This window comes from Notolabrus celidotus, chromosome 13, assembly GCF_009762535.1.
Source record: "Notolabrus celidotus isolate fNotCel1 chromosome 13, fNotCel1.pri, whole genome shotgun sequence".
NCBI lineage: Eukaryota > Metazoa > Chordata > Actinopteri > Labriformes > Labridae > Notolabrus > Notolabrus celidotus.
In genome coordinates, this window is record NC_048284.1 from 2,743,180 (window position 1) to 2,767,458 (window position 24,279).

The following is a 24,279-nucleotide window of genomic DNA, read 5'->3' on the forward strand; positions in this document are numbered from 1 at the left end:
TATAGAGATATTATATTAGGTGTATTGTCTCTGTCATTGTCTTTCTTGTTATTTGGAAAATGAAATAAAATTTAAATAAAATTTAAAAAAACAGTTACCAGGTAATGCAGCTTTATAAAGGTTTTGCCACTCAAATGAAGAACAAGTATCTAAAAACTGCATTTAAGCTCTTCAGTCAAAGTTTTCATTCAACAACCTGCTACCTAGAGTTGTATACTTCCCTTAATTTTGTTGCAGTTTGCTTATACAAGTACCTTAAGACCTTGAAGTGGGTTTTTCCGACAGCCCGTGAATGCATCAGCAGATGCAGGTCTTATTTGTTCTCTCCAGCAGGAGGGCGTTCCGCTGGAGAACACACAGATACAGGCTGCTGAATTCTGCCGGCGGACGTGCGTATTGGTTCATATTTAGATGCTGTCAAAGCTGAGGGTCTGCATTAGGGGGACATCAACACCCGGATCAGGCCTTCCTTCATGTGAGCCTTCCTGGTGGTTCACACTGCCGGGGGAAAGGCGACAGAGGAGGCCAGGCTCGAAGACATGGAGGCTGAGCGTCCTTGCAGAGGGAGTGATCTGTAGGACGGTAGGCTCTTTTCTTCCTCTGAAACAATGAAAGGTGGACAGGTCAGGTATAGAGTCCGCATCAGGTTTTAGTCTAACTGCAGTCCTCTTTTTTAAAACCACATCTTGAGTCCGGATCCACATAGACCATGATGGTGGTGGTTTGGAGTCTTTTTGCCTCAGTCCTGGAATGGCCGTTTTTTGAGGGTCCACTGGACCGAGGGGAAAAATGGAAAACATCCTTCCCCTCCTCTGTTGGACATTTTCTGTCCTTTTTTTTAAAAAAAAAAAACAGCTCTGTGCAGTTTTTACATTTACAACCGGCTCACTGTGTCCTCAAACGCGACATGCGAGGGACTCGTGCACATAAACAGTGATCAGATGATGGAAACACAAACACTCAGTGTAAACAGAAGTGTGCTGCAGAAACTCTGAGCCCTGAGAACTCTCTGCATGTTAGTTAAAGAAGTATTTGGTGCTAATAAAGAGTGTTTTTGCATAAATCTGTGCAGGATCTGAAATATTAAAGACCTTTATTATGCTACAGTGACATCTGAGATAATGTGCACAGGTTTCAGATCTCTTATTTATAGAAAAGCTGGAACATTACAGTGTAAAAGTATTTGCATAGTTCTTATTGGACATAAAGACTGATGCACCCTCATCACTACCCTGCATGCATCAAGCTCATGTGCCTTCTGTTTGTTTACATATTGCTGTATGAGCCTGTATTTGAACACCACACCATATTGCATTCTGAAGTTTTTAATGTCAACTTTTTAATCATTTTTTCCCCATTTTTTATGAACATTTCTGATGATATTTATCGGTTTAACTCAAGATTTTATTGTCATTGTGAAGTGTTGTTTTGCTGCCAGGGGCGGACTCAGTTTTTGGACTGGGGTGGCCAAACTGGGGCACCAACTTTCGCAGGGATGGCATAAATAATAATAATAATTCATAGAACTCATAAAGCGCTTTTCTAAGTACTCAAAGTCCCTTTACATAAGGTAAAACTAAAACTAAAACATATAGATAAAACAAAACAGGGACAGAGGAGGGGCGGGGTTAGAGGTCATGTGTGGTATGCTTTTTGGAACAGGTAGGTCTTGAGGTGGTTTTTGAAAGAGAGGAGAGAGTCAGAGTTATGGATGTGTGGAGGGAGAGAGTTCCAGTGAGTGGGGGCAGTGATGGCAAAGGCTCTGTCCCCCAAAGGTGCGGTGCTTGGTCTTGGTGATAGGGGACAGGAGGTTGGCATTGAGATGGGGAGTGGCGTTGGAGGAGGTCGGTCAGGTATGAGGGGGCGAGGTTATTGAGGGCTTTGTAGGTGATGAGCAGGATCTTGAAGTGGATTCGGTGCTGAATGGGGAGCCAGTGGAGGTGCTGAAGGTTGGGTGTGATGTGGGCTCTGGAGCGGGAGTGGGTGGGTAACCGGGCAGCTGAATTTTGGACATATTGAAGTTTTTTGAGGTCGGTGGAGGGGAGGCCGTAGAGAATGTTGTTGCAATAGACAAGTCGGGAGGTTGTGAAGGCGTGGATGAGGGTTTCTGCAGCGGAGGAGGAGAGAGAAGATCTGAGCCGTGCAAAATGCCGAAATATTTTACTTTATTTTGTTTTTTACTTTTGAAAAGTCGAGCAATTAATTTTAATTTCAACGCTTAAATCTTTTAGGATTAAAAAGACTTAATAACCAAAGTTATGACTTCAAGGATGAACAAAAAGAAATGTGCTACATGGAAATGAAAATAGAGTTGATTTTATAAACTGCAGTACATCAAGCGTCCACTAGAGGCTGGCTGCAGAAACACAGGAAACCACATACACACCCATTCAAAGAAAATAACCTTTACAACAGAAATAATAATAATAATAATAATAATAATAATAATACATTTTATTTATAAAAGCGCTTTAAAAGATTCTCCAAGCGCTTTACAGGAAAATAAGATAAAATTATACAATAGAAAAGCAAAGCAAAGGAAAACAGTGCAAAAAAAAAAAAGCGAAGAAGAGCAAGGCAGCGAAATAAAACAAAACAAGAAAAAAAACAATCAATTCTAGTTTAAAAGCCTTTGTAAAAAGGTGTGTTTTGAGTCCGGATTTGAATTTGGTGAGTGAGGCAGAGAATCTGAGGTGTTGGGGGAGAGAGTTCCAGAGGGTGGGGGCAGCGACAGAGAAGGCCCTGTCCCCCCAGGTTCGGTGCTTGGGGTTTGGTGAGAGGGGTGAGGAGGTTGGCGTTGGTGGAGCGGAGGTTGTGGGAGGGATTATATGGCTGCAGAAGGTCGGTGAGGTAGGAGGGAGCTAGATTGTGGAGGGCTTTGTAGGTGATGAGGAGGAGGATCTTGTACTGAATTCTTGAGGGGATGGGAAGCCAATGGAGGTTCTGGAGGACTGGGGTGATGTGGTCTCTGGAGCGGGAGTGAGTGAGGAGGCGTGCAGCTGAGTTTTGTATGTATTGTAATTTGTTGAGGAGGGTAAACATGTTTACAGCCTGGTTCAAAAAACAGTTTAGGTCTGAAGAGCTCATTTCTCTATTGACACACACAGTGCAGGGGGTGAATTTATTTATAACTTGATATTTTTGAAGATATTGAACTAACAAGTTTTGCCCAAATAAGGGCATGGCTGACTTGATTGACAGGCGGGAACAGTGTAGCTGTTAGCGAAAAGGCTAAAGGCCCGCCTCTTTACCTCACACTAGCTTGGACGAATTAGGTTGAGTTCAGCATTTCCAATATGGCACCCACCACTGAAACGGCTTCAAAACAGCGCTTCAGGAACAGATGGGTGACATCACGGATACTACGTCCATTTACTACAATACAGTCTATGATTTAAACGTCAGTCCCACCTCTGATGGGGAAAATAGCCAATCATAGTTCAAGATTTTTGAGGTGGGCAATCAGATTTTAAGGTGGGGGCATGGCCACCCAATGTCCAAGGCCTGGATCCGCCCCTGTGTGTACACAGTGAAGTTCTGTAACTCATGAAGCAGCGTCGTTATAGTAGTAAGGGTTCATATATAAACAGAGGAGTTAATTATAAACATAGAAAAATCTAAAATAATCAACATATCCCAGAATGAACCTTAATGTTTTCCCTAAAAAAGACACTTTGTGTTTGTTTTAGAGGTGATTTCTGCAGAGTGTCGGCTCTCATATTATGGACCCTGCCCACCTTGGAGGGGATATGTCACCTTTGTATGTGCCACGTAAGAGAAAGTCTGTCCAGTCCCAACCTAAAGGTGGAGTGCCATGTCCAGGTAAAGAGTCTGTGTGAGCTGAGTGGACTTCTTTCTTCCTCTCAGTGTGTGTTCTCCTCTTTTAAACTCTGTTTCATGTCAAATCTTCAACAGTAGTTCAGCGAATGCCAGAGAGGACCTGTGAGCCAAATTCAGTTGGATATCCTAAGGTGAGACCGGAGCAGTGTTCTCTTAGAGCTTCTGTCCAACACTTATAATCTGTTACCTTAATGGTCAAAGATATCTAACATTTATGTACTTGAATATTTCAGAATGAAGAGTCTGAAGATCGAGAGGCTGTAAAGATGAAGAGAACTTACGGGAGGAAAAGGTAAGAGACTCTTCCACCTGTTGATTTGGTGAACAGTATATTTATATGATGACTGAATGAGGACATTTCTTAATCATTGTGGTTCGTATTTCATTTCTGGTGTTTGAAAAATACAAAATATTTTAATTAAAAAGGGGCTACAAATCATAAGTAGCATATTTAAAATTATTTAGTAATTTTATTATAGCTTCTTAAAGTGTCTTTGTTATTGTTTTATTGCCTTTATCTCATTTATATCCTCTTCTTTGGATGCTTTTTGAGCTTAACATTTTCACTCTTCCACTTTTTCTTTAATTTGTAGCATCTTTAAAATCTATTAACTCATTTTTTAAAAGACTTGCCTCTGTGAGTTTTAATCTTTATTCATCTTTATAATTTTTTTATTGCTTTTATCTCATTTTTTTGGGTTTAAGTGCTTTAATTATTTTTTAGCCATATTTTTTCACTCTTCCAGTTTTTTTAAGTAACATCTTTAAAATATATTAAAACTCATTTTTAAAGACATGCATCTGTGGGATTTAGTGTTTTTTAATATTAAAAATATTTATTATTATTTTATTGCCTTTATCTTTTTTGTATCCTCTTTTTATGGATGCTATTGCTTTCATTGTTTTTGAGCTTAAAATTTTCACTCTTCCAGTTTTTCTTTAATTTGTAGCATCTTTAAAAAAAACCTCATTTTTTAAAAGACTTGCCTCTGTGAGATTTAATCTTTATTCATCTTTTAAAAAATGTTATTGCTATTATCTCATTTTTATCTCCTTTTTTGGGGGGGGTTTAATTATTTTTTAGCCGTATTTTTTCACTCTTCCAGTTTTTTTAAGTAACATCTTTAAAATATATTAAAACTCATTTTTAAAGACATGCATCTGTGGGATTTAGTGTTTTTTAATATTAAAATTATTTATTATTATTTTATTACCTTTATCTTATTTGTATCCTCTTTTTATGGATGCTATTGCTTTCATTCTTTTTGAGCTTAAAATTTTCCCAGTTTTTCTTTAATTTGTAGCATCTTTTAAAAAAAACTCATTTTTTAAAAGACTTGCCTCTGTGGGATTTAATCTTAATTCATCTTTATTATTGTTTTATTGCTTTTATCTCATTTTTATCTCTTTTTTTTGGGGAATTTTATTGCTTTAATTATTTTTTAGCCGTATTTTTTCACTCTTCCAGTTTTTTTAAGTAACATCTTTAAAATAAATTAAAACCCATTTTTAAAGACATGCATCTGTGGGATTTAGTGCTTTTTAATATTAAAATTATTTCTTTAAACATCTTTATTATTATTTTATTGACTTTATCTTATTTGTATCCTCTTTTTATGGATGCTATTGCTTTCATTGTTTTTGAGCTTAAAATTTTCACTCTTCCAGTTTTTCTTTAATTTGTAGCATCTTTAAAAAAAAACCTAATTTTTTAAAAGACTTGCCTCTGTGGGATTTAATCTTTATTCATCTTTATTATTTTTTTTATTGCCTTAATCTCCTTTTTATCTCCTTTTATGGATGCTATTGCTTTAATTCTTTTTGAGCTTAAAATTTTCACTCTTCCAGTTTTTTTAAGTAACATCTTTAAAATCTATTAACACCCATTTTTAAAGACATGCCTCTGTGGGATTTAGTGCTTTTTAATATTAAAATAATTTCTTTAAACATCTTTATTATTATTTTTGGTATTGCCTTTATCTCATTTGTATCCTCTTTTTATGGATGCTATTGCTTTAATTCTTTTTTAACAGCATTTTTTCACTCTTCCAGTTTTTATTTTAATTTGTAGCATCTTTAAAAATATTAAAACCCATTTTTAAAGACTTGCCCATGTGTGATGTAGTCTATTTTTCATTTGATCATTCTTCTTGAAACGTCTTTATTTTTTTGTTGCTTTTATCTCTTTTATATCTTCCTTTTGGATGTTGTTGATTTTACTTTTTTTGAGCTGAATTTTTTCACTTTATCAGTATTTTTTTGAAATTAGTAGCGTCTTTAAAATCTATTAAACGTCACTTTTGAAGACCTGCCTCCGTGTGATTTAGTCTTTTTTTCATTTAAGCGTTTTTTTTTTCAAACGTCTTTATTATTTACTAAATTGCTTTTATCTCCTTTTTATCTCATTTTTTTGATGTTATTGCTTTTACTTTTTTCAGCAGAATTTTTTATTCATCTTTAAAATCTATTAAAATTTGGATTTTATTATTTTAACTCTTTTTGAGCTGGATTTTTTTTACTCTTCCAGTTTTTTTATTTTTAGATGTTTTTGCTTAAATTTGCTTTTTTTCCATCTTTATCTTTTTAAATCTCTTTTTTACTGAATCTCATTTTTTAGATCTTTTGTCCTCTTGGTTGAAACTCTCATTAGCTCATATATCTTAGATGTTCATTACCGTGTTGTTCTGGATTTGATTGATCTCAGTATCCTGTTTTTTTGCTTTATATTCAAAGTGAAAGTTTATTTAATAAACTAAAAATTGTTATATTTTTTTAATGTATTAAATATGAAAATCCAGAAATTGATCAGGCAGAGTTGGAGCCACATCCTGATCAGTCACGCCCCTAAATCTGAATAATTCTGCATAATTCTGATCCGTGATAAAAACAGAACCAGTAAGTTTTAAAACATTTGGACCCTCATAGATCTGTTCTGAGTAAAGAAACCAGGTTTAGAGACCAGAACAGTTTTAAGTACCGGTCTGTGAACATGTTTATCTGTGCTGGAGCAGTGGGCACTTTAACATCGGCTCTAATGAGGAAGTCTTGGCTTTTGGAGCCAGCCTCAAGTGGACTCTTGAGGAACTGCAGTTTTTGGACTTTAAGGAGTAGTAAGTGTAGAACTCTTTTTTAACAGGTACGAGGAACTCCAGAGTGTTTCCATGGGAACAGTAGACTACCCGACCACCAGCTGCTCGGTGATGTCATCAGGTGGTCTCTCAAACGGGGCGGATCCTAGTTCCATGGCTCCTCCCACTGCCAGGCAGCCTCCAAGAGTGGTGGCCAAGGACGTGTGGCCTCAAGACCCTGAGGCCAGCAGAGAGCAGTCCCAGCCTGAAGACCCGAGCTGGAACTCCAGCAGGGACCGGGGCCCTGATGCCTGGGCCCCAGGTAGAGACCGAGGTCAGGACCAGGTGTGGAACTCTAGCAGAGACCGAGCAGGACACTCCAGTCAGGACCAGACATGGATTCCAGGCAGGGAAAGGGCCCATACGGGACCAGACCAGGCATGGATGACGGGCAGGGATAGAGGTCCAGAGCAGGGCTGGGCAGCCGGCAGGGATCGAGGCCAGGATCAGGCCTGGAACGCAGACAGGGATCCAGGGAGAGACCGGGCTCCATCAGGGCCAGAGCAGGCGTGGGGAACGGAACAAAACCAAGACCAAGACTGGAGCAGAGACAGGGGGCACGTCTGGAGACCAGGTACGTTCCTGTTGCACCTGATTTAATATCCATCTGTTTGATCATTGATTGTTCTCTGGTTCCTCCTCAGTATATGTTTTATTCGAGGTGTAAATAAACTCCTCTTCAGTTCTTTCTTGATTTTGGAGTCTGACTGGTTTTCTGCACATCTTTCTTTGAAGACTTGAACATGAAGAAAGTCCACAGAGGAGAGATGGAGCGAAGCCAACCGGCCAATAACTTCACTCAGCCACCAGAGGGCAGAGACTCCTGTAAGTTAAAGCCTGGTCTGAGTCAGTCTGGTATGACATGTTGGCTGGCTGAAAATGACAGACATAATTTAACTTTTTTACGACTCATTCTGGACAAATCAAAAAGCTTAAAGGTTACATATCACGCTTTTTTCATCAATATATATTAGTCTAAGAGGTCCCCAAAACATGTCTTTAAAGTTTATGCTCAAAAAAACACTTTGAAATCAGATTTTGGTCTGCCTGAAGAACCCTCTTCTTCAGTCCTCCTCAGAACACTCTGTTTTCTCTCTGACCACGCCCCCTCAGGAAGTGGATGTGCCTCATCTCTCCAGCACGTTAATCTAATGTTTACATGTTGGCTGAATATACACGGCTGCTCAGAGATCACGTTACTTCAACCCTCTGAATCTGATCCAGAATCTGATCTTGACGGAGAGGCGCCTGTAGCAGGACCTTTCTGAAGGATTGGTCATAGATTTAGTGTTTCTTGTTGTTTTATTTATCAGTATGTCGACGTGTGTCTTGGTACACAGCTACGAACATGTAGCTATGTGGCTATGCTAACTAGCGCTAGCACTTATCCATGAAAAATAAAAATCATCCACTAGATCTTCAAATCTGCAGACGTGGGGAGTCAAACCGACCTCTGCCAGAAAGGCAGCGGGACCTTTTCTGAAGGATTGGTCACAGATTTAGTGTTTCTTGTTGTTTTATTTGTCAGTATGTCGACGTGTGTCTTGGTACACAGCTACAGCTAAAGCTAAAGCTAAAGCTACAGCTAAAGCTACAGCTACAGCTACAGCTACAGCTACAGCTACAGCTAAAGCTACAGCTAAAGCTACAGCTATGAACATGTAGCTATGTGGCTATGCTAATTAGCGCTAGCACTTATCCATGATATATAAAAATCATCCACTAGATCTTCAAATCTGCAGACGTGGGGAGTCAAACCGACCTCTACCAGAAAGGCAGCGGGACCTTTTCTGAAGGATTGGTCACAGATTTAGTGTTTCTTGTTGTTTTATTTGTCAGTATGTCGACGTGTGTCTTGGTACACAGCTACAGCTAAAGCTAAAGCTACAGCTAAAGCTACAGCTACAGCTACAGCTACAGCTAAAGCTACAGCTAAAGCTACAGCTATGAACATGTAGCTATGTGGCTATGCTAATTAGCGCTAGCACTTATCCATGATAAATAAAAATCATCCACTAGATCTTCAAATCTGCAGACGTGGGGAGTAAAACCGACCTTTGTGTTTATTAAGACGGCCTACAACTAGCATGCCTCCCTCCTAAGCTCCTTGTTAGCACACATGTGTGCAGGGAATGAAAAACGGAGGAGGGGTTGAGTTGTATTTTATACAGTCTATGGGCTGAACAAGCTCCGAGCTCTGACTCCGTGACAGACCGGATATTGTTGTTACGTAACAAAAACACTGAAGTCTGAAACGGCTGGTTTCAGCACACATTTACAGAAAGGTGGAGAAATCAGAACAGGGGCAGAATGGATTCTTTTCATTCTCGGGGGGTTTGTAGACAGGGACACGTATTTCAGGTAGAGAACCATTAAAAAGTCAATTTTGCATGATATGTCACCTTTAATCCAAATAGAGGATGCATCCCAATATTTAAGTTACATAACCGACCACATGGGTCAGGCTATATGTTCTACCTCCCCCTATTTCACTATTTCCATGAGACAAGTATAAAAACAGAGAGAAAAGTCTGTGGAGAGATGTCAGACAGAGGGCAGGGAGGGCAGAGCTAGAGTGTAAGTACATCTGTCTGGGTTAGAAATCAACCCTGCCAGGTAAGGCTGTACGCTCTACCTCCCCCTGGTCCACTATTTCCACGAGGGGAGAGAGAAGTCAAGAGAGAGAAGAGTCTATAGAGGGATGTTAGGCAGAGGATAGGAAAGGCAGGCTTAGAACAAGAAGTCTATTTGAGCAGGTTAAGCTGTACGCTCTACCTCCTCCTCCCCCATTTTCATTAGAGAACAGAGGAGAGAAGATGGAAAGAAAAAAGGGATGAAAAGTTTTATCTGTCTTTTGTTTTGCCCCTCAGTTGACATTATTTCTCCTCATCTAGATCCGCTGATTTTCTTTTACTGCTTTGTCTGACATCTTAACCTCCTCTCACAGACTCTGTCCACACACCCTGTAGAGTCCCCCTGAACCACCGTACACACAGGCAGCGTTATCGTTCGGTCAGGAGGGGAAACTTTTTTATTTTATTCCAGTGAAGGCACCATCATTTGTCAGCTTAACTGCTGCTACAATAAACCTGCACACAGTAATGAAGTTTGATGAAACTGACTGCAGCTGTAAGATATTTGGCAGGAGTCTGTGCCGACCGGTCGATGAGGAAAACAGGAGATTTCCTGCTTTAGGATTCAACAGAAAAGATTCACACCGCATCGATGGATGCAGCATAATGAGCTCAATCCGTCTTCAGGGGTTTGATAGATTGCAGATTAAGAACCAGAGACTTCCTTTGTCTTGAACCAACACATTTCTCAGACATATTGAAGAGAATACTTGGAGATGATGATGATTTATGAACCAGTAAGAGGAAAAACCATGATGACTGTTCAAATATTCTGAGAGTGAGGATGAAAAATGCTCATACAGAGTTAATATTTCAGGTTCAAATGCAGCCAGTGTGGGAGAAGCCTCAACATCCCAACAAAGCGAGGACCAGAAACCGGCCATCACTTCCCCCAAGAAGGAGCCTCCTTCCTATCCACCAGGTGAGACGGTATTAAAAGAATGTCATATTTTTAACTCCCCAAGACCGATTGAAAACATATCCATGCTGTAGATTTTAACCTCTGTTTAAAGCTTCTTTACCTTCCTTTTTATTGGTTGACATAAACCAGGAAGTCAAGAGGAGCGATGGCAGCTCCAGATTGTGGCCAAAGGCAGAGTCACGTGTCCGAAGTGTAAAAGTGTGAGCAGGAAGACTGTGGAGGGTCTGAAGAAACACATGGAGAACTGCAGACTGGTGAGCACTCTGTGATCGTATGAGGAGTTAGTACATACAACAAGCTTTATCAAAGCATACAGCACTTTATATACACTCACAAAGCCTTTATTCTTGTATATAGAAGCAGAGGGGACTTTATTTGAAGCAGACTTTTATTTGAAGCAGACCTTTATTTGAAGCAGACCTTTATTTGAAGCAGGCCTTTATTTGAAAGAGGCCTTTATTTGAAGCAGGCCTGTATTTGAAGCAGAACTTTATTTGAAGCATACAGCACTTTATATACACTGACAAAGCCTTTATTCTTGTACATAGAAGCAGAGGGGACTTTATTTGAAGCAGACCTTTATTTGAAGCAGACCTTTATTTGAAGCAGACCTTTATTTGAAGCAGGCCTTTATTTGAAAGAGGCCTTTATTTGAAGCAGGCCTGTATTTGAAGCAGGCCTTTATTTGAAGCAGACCTTTATTTGAAGCAGACCTTTATTTGAAGCAGGCCTTTATTTGAAGAAGGCCTTTATTTGAAGCAGGCCTTTATTTGAAGCAGGCCTTTATTTAAAGCAGACCTTTATTTGAAGCAGGGCTTTATTTGAAGCAGGGCTTTATTTGAAGCAGGCCTTTATTTGAAAGAGGCCTTTATTTGAAGCAGGGATTTATTTGAAGCATACAGCACTTTATATTCACTCATAAAGCCTTTATTCTTGTATATAGAAGCAGAGGGGACCAGGCCTTTGTTTGAAGCAGACCTTTATTTGAAGCAGGCCTTTATTTGAAGCAGGCCTTTAGTTGAAGCAGACCTTTATTTGAAGCAGGCCTTTATTTGAAGCAGGCCTTTATTTGAAGCAGGCCTTTATTTGAAGCAGGCCTTTATTTGAAGCAGACCTTTATTTGAAGCAGGCCTCTATTTGAATCCGGCAATTATTTGAAGCAGACCTTTATTTGAAGCAGGACTTTATTTGAAGCAGGCCTTTATTTGAAGCCGGCCTTTATTTGAAGCAGACCTTTACTTGAAGCAGGCCTTTATTTGAAGCAGGCCTTTATTTGAAGCATACAGCACTTTATCAAAGCATACAGCACTTTATATACACTCATAAAGCCTTTATTCTTGTATATAGAAGCAGAGGGGACCAGGCCTTTATTTGAAGCAGGCCTTTATTTGAAGCAGGCCTTTATTTGAAGCAGACCTTTATTTGAAGCAGGCCTCTATTTGAATCCGGCAATTATTTGAAGCAGACCTTTATTTGAAGCAGACCTTTATTTGAAGCAGGCCTTTATTTGAAGCAGGCCTTTATTTGAAGCCGGCCTTTATTTGAAGCAGACCTTTATTTGAAGCAGGCCTGTATTTGAAGCAGGCCTTTATTTGAAGCAGGCCTTTATTTGAAGCAGGCCTTTATTTGAAGCATACAGCACTTTATCAAAGCATACAGCACTTTATATACACTCATAAAGCCTTTATTCTTGTATATAGAAGCAGAGGGGACCAGGCCTTTATTTGAAGCAGACCTTTATTTGAAGCAGGCCTTTATTTGAAGCAGGCCTTTATTTGAAGCAGCAGCAATAAAATCAAAATCAGAGTAATAGAAAAATAAAATAAAAATCATTACAAAAAAATCAGAGAAACATCAGAAAAAGAAATACATAAAATAAAATAAAATCAATAGAATAAAATCAGATAGGAAAATAAAATCAATACAATAAAATAAAATAAAATCAGATATATCAGAAAAATGAAATAAAATCAATAAAATAAAATCTGATAAATACCAGAACAATGAAATAGAATAAGATTTAAATAAATGATACTGAAACAATGGTCATAATAGTAATAATGAGTTCCCCTCAGATGAACTGGTGCCAGTTTAGTGGTGAAAAATAAACTGCTCATGGTTTCATTTTGGATTCATGAGGGAAAGCAGATAGACGTAGAAACTGTGAGTTTTAATTTACATGAACTGTTTGATATTTGTTTATTTATTACACTTCACGTTGTTCATTTTATTTTTAGATATTTATACATGTAGTGTTAAAAAACCTCACACTGCAGTTTTTTCTCTGATGTGTGCAGCAACCCTTCACCTGTCAGCACTGTGGGAAGCAGCTCAAGTCTTCCACAGGGATGAAATATCACATCATGGCCGACCACAGTCATCTGGTGAGACTTATTCACAAACTTTACTCATGTTTTTAACTCTCTGCTCTGAACTAGAAACACTAACTTTGACACAGTTTGCAGAAATGACAGATTTAGAACTTTGTAGCTGAGCCTCCAGAACTTCCAGCTTTTACATCTTGTTTTCCTTATTCATAAAAACAGCACTCAGCCGTGATGTCTGATTCAGACTGTGTGTTTTCTCTTGTCTGTTTTCAGCCCTCAGCCGAGGACGCAAAGAATCTGGACGATCGTGTCATCAAAGAAAAACTTCGTAAAATCCTGAAAAGACTGGGGAAGTTAAAATGCTCCAAAGAGGTGAATCACAATCATTTAAAGAAATACATTCAACAAGGTCAGAAAGCTGAAAAGTTTGGACCCAGGTTTAAACATTTACTGTATTTCAGGGCTGCACCGCTGCGTTCACCAGCATCATGGGCTACGTGTACCACATGAAGAAGTGTGGGAAGGAGGAGTCTGAGCTGGAGAAAATGCTGCTGAACTGCTCCCACTGTGGGAAAACATACAAGTCCAAGGCTGGTCTGGAGTACCACCTGAAGTCAGAGCACGCTCCTGTGAGTCTTAGGTTTATTTCACGTCATAGACAAATCAAAAGTTTAGTCAGAACATATATTACATGAATATTTAGCTTGCTTTGAATGTGGGATGTGCAATTCTGATGTTTTCCTCCTCCAGACACCTCTGAAGATCGAGGAAGACGAGTCCCTGAAAGCTCAGAGAGAAGCCAACCCGGAGAGGACGGCCAGCGGCAGAGTGCAGCGAGCGTCGGCTCAGGTGGCAAACTTCCACCTGGCTGAAATCGCCAACAACGACCTGCCCAAAGACTGGCCCAAGAGGAAGTTCCAGTCTGACCTGGTGCCGGATGATAAGAAGGTACGATTCAGAGACCGTGTTGCAGGATGTGTGAGGCTGTCTTTGCTGGTTGTGTTACATTCAATGCTTTGTTTTTCTCTGACCTCTGCAGTTGAAGTATTCCCGCCCGGGCCTGCCCGCCTTCAGCCAGGAGGTGCTGAGGAAGTGGAAGAATGAAGTGAAGCTGCAGAGGAAAGTGCACTGTCCCAACCAGGTAGGAAGCATGATGTGGTGTCAGCTGAAGTTTACACATCACCTGAAGAAGTCTCCTCACTCAAAGTGACTGTGTGTCCTCTTCAGGGCTGCGGCTGCACATACACCAGTGTGTCTGGACTGAAAGCTCATCTGGGACTCTGCACCAGGGTGTGTCACCTTTTCTCTAATCTTTGAAATGAAGTAAATGAAAATGTCATTCAGCTCTCCTTCTTCTCTGAGCTCTGCGGGTCACACACCTGCTGCTATCATCACCACCGCTCATGGTTTGAGTTTCGTTGTAGAGATCGCTAACCTAAAGTTTCTCTCACCTGCTCCACTCGTTGATCATATCGCTGGACAGGATCCAATATCAATCAATCAATCAATCAATCAATCAATCAATCAATCAATCAATCAATCAATCAATCTTTATTTGTATAGCGCCAAATCACAACAAACGTTATCTCAAGATGCTTTTACAAACATAGCAGGTGAGACCCAACACCAAGACAGGATAAGACTCAGTCTTACCCCACTTCAATCCACCATTACCATTGCACCTCACAGTATTTAGCAAGTTACAGCGGCGAGGAAATACTTCCTTTAACAGGCAGAAACCTCGAGCAGGACCAGACTCATGTTAGACAGACATCTGTCTAAGAGAGAGAGGGAGTGGTGATAGTTATGAGACGAGTAGTAGAAGCTGTTGCCGCTGTAGTCCAGCACGTCCGTATCAGCTGGAGTCTGGTACGTCCACAACAGGAGGACGTCTACGGCAGCTCAGAGGAACCCACGGGACAAGGGAGCTCAGGGACTCCAGAAAGGTCTATGGTTAGTAACTTTAATGGGACAGGAAGAGTTAAGTAAGTATGCATATGTGGGCAGATTTGAGCTCCGTCAGATGAAAGTGCACAGTGCAGCTCTGTGCAGCAGAAAGTAGAGATGTTGACAGCTCGTCTCTACGATGAGACTCAAAACAAGAGCAAACTGAGTGGAGCTGCAAAACTTCCACCAGCTCCGTGTCCAGTCCGTCTCCGATCCGTCACAGCACCAGATCTGATCTAGTCAATGTGTTAACTTCCATTGGATCCGCTCCGTTGCGTTCCGGCTGCTTCTCTGATCCGGCAGGTAAAGTAAGTGATGGCGGGGTTGGGGGGAAGCGGGTGAGACAGGATCCCAGTGTGTCAGTCTAAGCCTTTAGCAGCATAACTAAGACCTGGTCCAAGCCTGATCCAGCTTTAACTATAAGCTTTATCAAAAAGGAAAGTTTGAAGTCTACTCTTAAAAGTAGAGAGGGTGTCTGCCTCCCGGACTCTGACTGGTAGATGATTCCAAAAGGAGAGGGGCCTGATAACTGAAGGTTCTACCTCCCATACTACTTTTAGAGACTTTAGGTACGATGAGCAGGCCTGCATGTTGGGAGCGTAGTGTTCTAGAGGGGTGATAGCGCGCTCTCTTTAAGATACAGAGGTGTCTGACCATTAAGAGCTTTGTAGGTCAGAAGAAGGATTTTAAATTCTATTTGAGATTTTATGGGGAGCCGGGAGAGATGTGCTCTCTTTTCCTCGTTCTAGTCAGTACTCGAGCTGCAGCGTTTTGGACCACCTGAAGAGTCTTTAGAGACTTATTAGGGCGACCGGATAGATCCAAAAATGTGTAGCCTGCCTGTTTTACCTCACCTTACAGTCTATGTTGTCAACAAGCAGAAGCAAAACGTGCCGGAACTCTTTGACATGACGTGTGATCAGTTTGTCTCTGGTGTTGCGCATGTTAGTGAAAGTTAATAACCATTGTCAAGGGGTTTTGACCAATCAGAATCAAGCATCTTATACAACCAGAAGATCAGTAAGAAAGCCGGGTAATAAATGACTCTAAATATCATAGTTAGAACGTTTTTTAAAGAGTTTATTTTTTAGTATCTCAGGGTTTGATTGTCATTTCTTCTTCTGTTGTCTTGTATCTTCCGTCAGGGCGACTTTGAAGCTGGTAAATACAGATGTTTGATCTGCAACAAAGAGTTCAACTCTGAGAGCGGAGTGAAGTACCACATCAACTCTGTCCACTCACAGGTAACCTCACGGCGTAAAGACCGTCTTTGACCTGAAGTAGATGTGACTGTATGTGTATCTGTATTTTCTTCCTTTGACCCCGCGTCGTCCTTCCACTCCTCCTCTCCTGACAGGATTGGTTCGTGACCAACAAAAAAGCCTCCAAGAAGTTCGAAAAGTTCCTCAAAAGCCAGCCCAAGGAGTTCGTCCATCACGTGGAAAAGCAGAACCCGGACCAGTGCCACCACAACCACCACCTCCAGCAGCATCATCATCAGCACCACCACCACCACCACCACCCTCATCACCATCATCATCATCAGCAGCAGCAGCAGCTCCAGCACCAGCACCAGCACCAGCACCAACACCTGCAGCACCCTCTGCAGCCTCTGCATCACCTCCAGCACCAAACCGTGTACCTCCACCCGGAGCACCAGAACCTCCCTCCACAGGTGGACGCCCCCCAGCTGCAGCCGCCCATTCTCCAATACACCCCTCTGGAGCCTCTGTCTGCACCCATGTGGGTGGACATGGAACGGAGGGAGGAGATGCCGGGTTCTGAGCAGGCGCCGATCGAGATGGACGTGGACGAGAAACCTGTGGAGGACAACGGGGAGATGGTGGAGGGGAAGAGGAGGGAGAAGGTGGAGAGGAGGAAGGGCGAGGGGAAGCAGAAGGAGTGCTTTGCTTTCAGCGGCGGAGGCGAATCAGAGGCGGAGCAGCAGGACAGGCAGAGACAGATCGACCAGTGGAACCTGAAACGTCCGGGCGTCATGGAGCCTCACGCTGAGGCGGTGAAACGACAGAGGAACACTTAAACACCGTAACATGACGCTTTTCTTTAACATGCATCTGGACGGACTTAAACTTTAACAGAGACAGAGGATGAAAGCACCACTTTATCAAACATGCAGGAGACAAACCTGTGTCTCTTTGCTGCAGGACAAACCCTGGAGAGAAGGCAGCTGGAGCTACAACCTGTGACTCCTGACGGTGGATGAAGCATTTATACAACAAAGGAAACCTTCAAAAGAACCTCACGGTGGTCAGACTGTGTAAACTTCTGCTTTAGAAGCTGTTTGTCATTGTATAGCTTTGAGAAGTGTAGTATATCTGTGTGTTTACGTGTAACAGATTCTTTTCTCCAACGTTAAACGTGTCCGTTCGATGAACCTTCTCGTCTTTCATGTTCACCTAAAGGGAAAGTGACTTTCAGCTCAGAGAGGACGCTGCAGTGTCGTGTTTGTTAGACATGTTTAGTCGCTGAGATTCTGTGCCTCCAAGTTCTGATCTGTAGGACTTCATACTACGCTTTAACTTTTACTGACAGATGAGAGAGAGACAGTTCAAAATCACCCCCACTTCGTCTCTACACGTGGTTCTGACAACCTCTCTGACATTGAATGCATCTTAGGCTGTCCAATCCTGTAGCTAACAGCCAAATTCCACCAGGTCCGGTCCATCTCCGGTCCATCTCCGGTCCGTCACAGCACCGGATGTGATAGGTTTCTATTCTAGTCAATGTGTTAACTTCCACTGGATCCACTCGGTTGCGTTCCGGCAGGTCGGAGCCCTCCGGATCAGAGACGCAAGACAGATCGTCTCCATGTTTATGTTCATGTGTTTTAGAAACACTGAGCAGGTTCCCTCCTTCATGAGCGAGTTTAAATCAGAGACCCTGCATGATTAGCTTCCCTGCTACATAAATAATGGATTCCTATGAGAACTCAGCTAGCGACGAGGCTCTGCTCAGAAATGACAGATGTCCCAGTGATCATGTCTGCAGCTCAGAGTGGAGCTTATTCACAGACACGGAGCACATGATCATGAAAATATGAAAGAACCACAGCTAACACAGCTAGCATGTGTGTCCTCACTGTAGTTCAGCCTCCCTCCACTAGATGGAGCTGTAGCTCTGGTTAATGTCTGCTGCCATAACGATCTGCAGCTCTACTACCTGGATGTAAAGGAGCACGGGTGATAATGTCATCAGGTATCCATCACAGAACCAGATCTGATCGTTTCCAATTCTAGTCACAGTGTTAACTTCCACTGGATCCACTCCGTTGCGTTCCGGCAGGTCGGAGCCCTCCGGATCAGAGACACAAGACAGATCGTCTCCATGTTTATCTTCATGTGTTTTAGAAACACTGAGCAGGTTCCCTCCTTCATGAGCGATTTTAAATCAGAGACCCTGCATGATTAGCTTCCCTGCTACATAAATAATGGATTCCTATGAGAACTCAGCTAGCAATGAGGCTCTGATCAGAAATGAGACTTCACAGTGATCATGTCTGCAGCTCAGAGTGGAACTTATTCACAGACACGGAGCACATGATCATGAAAGGATGAAAGAACCACAGCTAACACAGCTAACACAGCTAGCATGTGTGTCCTCGCTGTAGTTCAGCCTCCCTCCACTAGATGGAGCTGTAGCTCTGGTTAATGTCTGCTGCCATAACGATCTGCAGCTCTACTACCTGGATGTAAAGGAGCACGGGTGATAATGTCATCAGGTGTCCGTCACAGCACCGGATCTGATCGGTTTCTATTCTAGTCAATGTGTTAACTTCCACTGGATCCACTCCGTTGCGTTCCAGCTTCGTCTCTGATCCGGCAGGTCAGAGCCCTCCGGATCAGAGACACAAGACAGATCATCTCCATGTTTATGCTCATGTGTTTTAGAAACACTGAGCAGGTTACCTCCTTCATGAGCGATTTTAAATCAGAGACCCTGCATGATTAGCTTCCCTGCTACATAAATAATGGATTCCTATGAGAACTCAGCTAGCGATGAGGCTCTGATCAGAAATGACAGACTTCACAGTGATCATGTCTGCAGCTCAGAGTGGAACTTATTCACAGACATGGAGCACATGATCATGAAAGGATGAAAGAACCACAGCTAACACAGCTAACACAGCTAGCATGTGTGTCCTCGCTGTAGTTCAGCCTCCCTCCACTAGATGGAGCTGTAGCTCTGGTTAATGTCTGCTGCCATAACGATCTGCAGCTCTACTACCTGGATGTAAAGGAGCACATGTGATAATGTCATCAGGTATCCATCACAGCACCAGATCTGATCGTTTTAAATTCTAGTCACAGTGTTAACTTCCACTGGATCCACTCCGTTGCGTTCCGGCAGGTCGGAGCCCTCCGGATCAGAGACGCAGGACAGATCGTCTCCATGTTTATGTTCATGTGTTTCAGAAACACTGAGCAGGTTACCTCCTTCATGAGCGAGTTTAAATCAGAGACCCTGCATGATTAGCTTCCCTGCTACATAAATAATGGATTCCTATGAGAACTCAGCTAGCGATGAGGCTCTGATCAGAAATGACAGACGTCACAGTGATCATGTCTGCAGCTCAAAGTGGAACTTATTCACAGACACAGGGCACATGATCATGAAAGAACCACAGCAAAGACAGCTAACACAGCTAGCTACTTTGTGCTGCATGTTGTGTCCTCGCTGTAGTTCAGCCTCCCTCCACTAGATGGAGCTGTAGCTCTGGTTAATGTCTGCTGCCATAACGATCTGCAGCTCTACTACCTGGATGTAAAGGAGCACGGGTGATAATGTCATCAGGTATCCGTCACAGCACCGGATTTGATCGGTTTCTATTCTAGTCAATGTGTTAACTTCCACTGGATCCACTCCGTTGCATTCCAGCTTTGTCTCTGATCCGGCAGGTCGGAGCCCTCCGGATCAGAGACACAAGACAGATCGTCTCCATGTTTATGTTCATGTGTTTTAGAAACACTGAGCAGGTTCCCTCCTTCATGAGCGAGTTTAAATCAGAGACCCTGCATGATTAGCTTCCCTGCTACGTAAATAATGGATTCCTATGAGAACTCAGATAGCGATGAGGCTCTGATCAGAAATGACAGACTTCACAGTGATCATGTCTGCAGCTCAGAGTGGAGCTTATTCACAGACACGGAGCACATGATCATGAAAGAATGAAAGAACCACAGCTAACACAGCTAGCATGTGTGTCCTCACTGTAGTTCAGCCTCCCTCCACTAGATGGAGCTGTAGCTCTGGTTAATGTCTGCTGCCATAACGATCTGCAGCTCTACTACCTGGATGTAAAGGAGCACATGTGATAATGTCATCAGGTGTCCGTCACAGCACCAGATCTGATCGTTTTCAATTCTAGTCACAGTGTTAACTTCCACTGAATCCACTCGGTTGCGTTCCGGCAGGTCGGAGCCCTCCGGATCAGAGACGCAAGACAGATCGTCTCCATGTTTATGTTCATGTGTTTTCGAAACACTGAGCAGGTTCCCTCCTTCATGAGCGAGTTTAAATCAGAGACCCAGCATGATTAGCTTCCCTGCTACATAAATAACGGATTCCTATGAGAACTCAGCTAGCGACGAGGCTCTGATCAGAAATGACAGACGTCACAGTGATCATGTCTGCAGCTCAGAGTGGAACTTATTCACAGGCACGGAGCACATGATCATGAAAGAACCACAGCTAACACAGCTAGCATGTGTGTCCTCGCTGTAGTTCAGCCTCCCTCCACTAGATGGAGCTGTAGCTCTGGTTAATGACTGCTGCCATAACGATCTGCAGCTCTACTACCTGGATGTAAAGGAGCACGGGTGATAATGTCATCAGGTATCCATCACAGCACCAGATCTGATCGTTTTCAATTCTAGTCACAGTGTTAACTTCCACTGGATCCACTCGGTTGCGTTCCGGCAGGTCGGAGCCCTCCGGATCAGAGACGCAAGACAGATCGTCTCCATGTTTATGTTCATGTGTTTTCGAAACACTGAGCAGGTTCCCTCCTTCATGAGCGAGTTTAAATCAGAGACCCAGCATGATTAGCTTCCCCGCTACATAAATAACGGATTCCTATGAGAACTCAGCTAGCGATGAGGCTCTGCTCAGAAATGACAGATGTCCCAGTGATCATGTCTGCAGCTCAGAGTGGAACTTATTCACAGACACGGAGCACATGATCATGAAAGGATGAAAGAACCACAGCTAACACAGCTAGCATGTGTGTCCTCGCTGTAGTTCAGCCTCCCTCCACTAGATGGAGCTGTAGCTCTGGTTAATGTCTGCTGCCATAACGATCTGCAGCTCTACTACCTGGATGTAAAGGAGCACGGGTGATAATGTCATCAGGTGTCCGTCACAGCACCGGATTTGATCGGTTTCTATTCTAGTCAATGTGTTAACTTCCACTGGATCCACTCCGTTGCGTTCCAGCTTCGTCTCTGATCCGGCAGGTCAGAGCCCTCCGGATCAGATACGCAAGACTTCCATTGTTGCCGGATGCCGGAGCACGACGCATCAATCTCAACAGAGCAGATGGAGCGGGACAGGAAGTCAGGCTTGTCAAAGAAATGCATTTAGAGGAAAACTTGCAAATATGACCCTTCCAAAAGTAACAGTTCAAACATCCTTCCAATTCCTCAGCTCATCTCTGCCTGAAGAAATACTTCCTGCATGTAACTGAAAACATGAATTTATGTATTTTTTTGGATCCCCATCAGCTTCTACCATCATCCTGGGCTCCACTCATGCAAACATGAAGAGTCCACACAGGTTACATCATTAAAAGTCTGAGGCAACATTTCTAAACACTGATAACGCACAATAAGGAAAATGTAAAACAGAGAAGAGCAAGATGAACCTGTTTTAAATCTTATAACTAATCTCTCATGAGCCTGTGTTACATCCATCCACTCAGGACAATACAGTGTACAGCAGAGCGTGAAATGACAGAGTTTAAATGTTAAACAAAGTGAACACTGTGACTAAACAATAACTTGTGGGATTAAAGACAGAAGAATTTGTTTAGTAAAAAGCTTAAAGCTACTGTGAGGAGGTCTTAGTAGGGCCTGTCTCTAGACTCAGTTATAAAACTAAATCTACACTTTTTAATCACAAGTTTTATGAGTTCATCAATCATTAAATTCATCTTTATTTTAAATTAAAAAATGTTATCTCAAGATGCTTCACAGAAAGAGCAGATCTAGACCGCTCTCACAAAGACCCCACGGTAATCCACTTTGATCTAACACTTCACAACATTCAGCAAGAAATTAAATCTGAAAAATACCAGATAAATAAAATAAAATAAAATAATTTAAAAAAGAAGAAGATAGAGTAAAATAGAATGAATAAAAATGATGCTAAGACAATTGTCATAAACGTAATAAAAGTTATAAAGCAGTCCAGGGTTTAAAGGAAACTACTCCAAGTTAAAAGCTAAATTTAAAAGGTAAGTCTTAAGTTCTAAAAACTCCCACAACTGAACCGATCAGCCGCAAGAACAGGCAGAAACCTCGGGCAGAACCAGACTCATGTTGAATAGTCACCTGCTGAGACTATAGGCTGATTTATACTTCTGCGTCGCCCCTACGCAGCAGGGGCTGACGCGGACATGAGCCCCACATACTTGTGCGTCGGTGTGTCCGTGTCGCGCAGCAATTCTCCGCCGAAACGCTTGAGGGCAGTGCGGTCTCTCTGATAGCCGGTCGCCTTCTTCCAGTCCCGCTACCATCTCTGTTTACTTTTCCACAGAGATTCAGAGCGTGTTATGTTAATCTACAGCTGATACATGTTGCTGTTAATCATACAGACATGATTACATGAAGAATAGAGAGGAGGAGATGAAATACACGGCCGATGTGTGGCCGATGTCCGGGATCCCGGAAGTGCTGTGAATGCGGGAAAGACAAAGCCGTCGAGCGGACCAATCACAGAGCTTGCGGTCCGCGTCGGCTCTACGCGTAGTTACATTTTGGAGGAGGTGCACGTCAGCTACGTGCGTAGGCCTCTGCGTAGGTACGGGAGCTACGCGGACCTACGGCGTAGGCTACGCCGTCGATTCGACGCAGAAGTATAAATCAGCCTTTATGCTGGGATTAGTCAGAGGTACAGAGTTTATCCAAATCCTGGACTACAAATCTAAAAGCAGCCCGCTCATGTCGGCCTTCCTTCTTATCTTATCTTCTCCAAAACCATAAAATACATTTCAGAAGTCAGGATGACTGGCATCTTGAAAAAGACTTGACAGTCTGTGTTTTTTAAAGGTGTATTTCCAGCTTTTGAAGTTGGGGAATCTTTATTTTCTGTCATTCATTCCAAGTTTAACTCAACTTGACTTAGCGTCGTAGCTTGTGCTGTGATCCGATGTTCTCACTATGACGGGGAACACCACTAGATTTGTTTGAACGCTCTGTGAGGGTCAAGAGGATGACTTCAAATTAAAGTGGTTTTTCCTTATTAGAAATTAACTCATCATTTTTTAAAACAGTCCATGACAACATTTTTAACCAGCAGAGAAACAAAAAGTATGACTACAAATATGATCTGCTCGTAATGAGCGACAGAAACACAGAGATGGATAGCATAGATGAAGGAACGCTCACACACACAGCATTTATCATAAAGGGAGTTACTTTGTCTTCTGTTCACTTTATAATCAGCAGACCTGTTCTTATCAGTCTTACAGGATGTTTATCCGACAGCATGTAGTCTAATCTTTATGTATCTGAAACCGTGTCGTGAGGAAAAGGATGTTTATGATGTTTTATGTATGTATTTCTTTTCTTGTCATTCGTCCTGTCTTGCACTTTTGATCTCTGTAAACAATGATTTATCTTTTTTTTATTTGTAATGTTGAAAAAAGGGGTTCATTTTAATCCGTCTGTTGTGAAAAATATCCTGTCCACATTATTTACTGCTTCTGATTCCGTTCAAAGTGCTTTACACCTCATCACCCTTCTGATGCCTTTAAGAGGAGCCGCCTGTGTGTAGTTTAAAAAGACATAATCGTCATGGACATGGGGAGCATTTCAGACAGCAGGGTTTGATATAATCAACACAGACGTCAGGCAAAGGTCTCTGCATGGATGGTTTATTGTTGATAAACAGAGGAGGATGCTTTTGTCGTACCATGCCAAAATGTTGGATGTCAAAACCAAACGTGGGCAAAGTTCCAGATTGTGAAGTTTAAGTGTGTTGGAGTAATCCCAGAGTGCTTTTAACAGCTCGTTCAAAAAGTCCCACGAGAATTCTGCGAGAGGAACAAGAGATTTGCTCAACTTGTGACATCACAGATTGGTGAATCTCCTTATAAGGGCGTAAGAAATGTAACACCTAGAAGAGAGTCGAAAAACATCCTGCTCTGTTTTTTTTGTCCCTTTCCAAACTTTCTAAGTCAGATTTGTCAACTTTATAGAATGTCACCATTGAAGGAGGCATTCCAGAGTGTCGTGTTTTAGAGT

General features: G+C 42.1%; 1 protein-coding gene across 1 annotated transcript; it reads left to right on the forward strand.

Moving 5' to 3' along the window:
- The first annotated feature begins 306 nt into the window (after nucleotides 1-306).
- On the forward strand, nucleotides 307-17,192 carry znf512 (zinc finger protein 512). The gene is made up of 16 exons (XM_034699473.1): nucleotides 307-582; nucleotides 3,690-3,822; nucleotides 3,916-3,971; nucleotides 4,074-4,132; nucleotides 6,977-7,542; nucleotides 7,704-7,793; nucleotides 10,419-10,523; nucleotides 10,653-10,777; nucleotides 12,821-12,907; nucleotides 13,124-13,222; nucleotides 13,312-13,479; nucleotides 13,601-13,798; nucleotides 13,890-13,991; nucleotides 14,078-14,140; nucleotides 15,943-16,041; nucleotides 16,155-17,192. The coding sequence occupies exons 2-16, from the start codon at nucleotides 3,723-3,725 to the stop codon at nucleotides 16,836-16,838; spliced, it is 2,601 nt and encodes an 866-aa protein (XP_034555364.1). The 5' UTR covers nucleotides 307-582; nucleotides 3,690-3,722; the 3' UTR covers nucleotides 16,839-17,192.
- The last annotated feature ends 7,087 nt before the right edge of the window (nucleotides 17,193-24,279 follow it).

What these genes read in the sequence shown, in the direction of transcription:
- znf512 (XM_034699473.1), top strand. Translation starts at nt 3,723, where the DNA reads ATGGACCCTGCCCACCTTGGAGGGGATATGTCACCTTTGTATGTGCCA. An exon ending in AGAACTTACGGGAGGAAAAG is followed by an intron (nt 4,133 to 6,976) that starts GTAAGAGACTCT and finishes CTTTTTTAACAG; the next exon opens with GTACGAGGAACTCCAGAGTG. An exon ending in TGGCCGACCACAGTCATCTG is followed by an intron (nt 12,908 to 13,123) that starts GTGAGACTTATT and finishes GTCTGTTTTCAG; the next exon opens with CCCTCAGCCGAGGACGCAAA.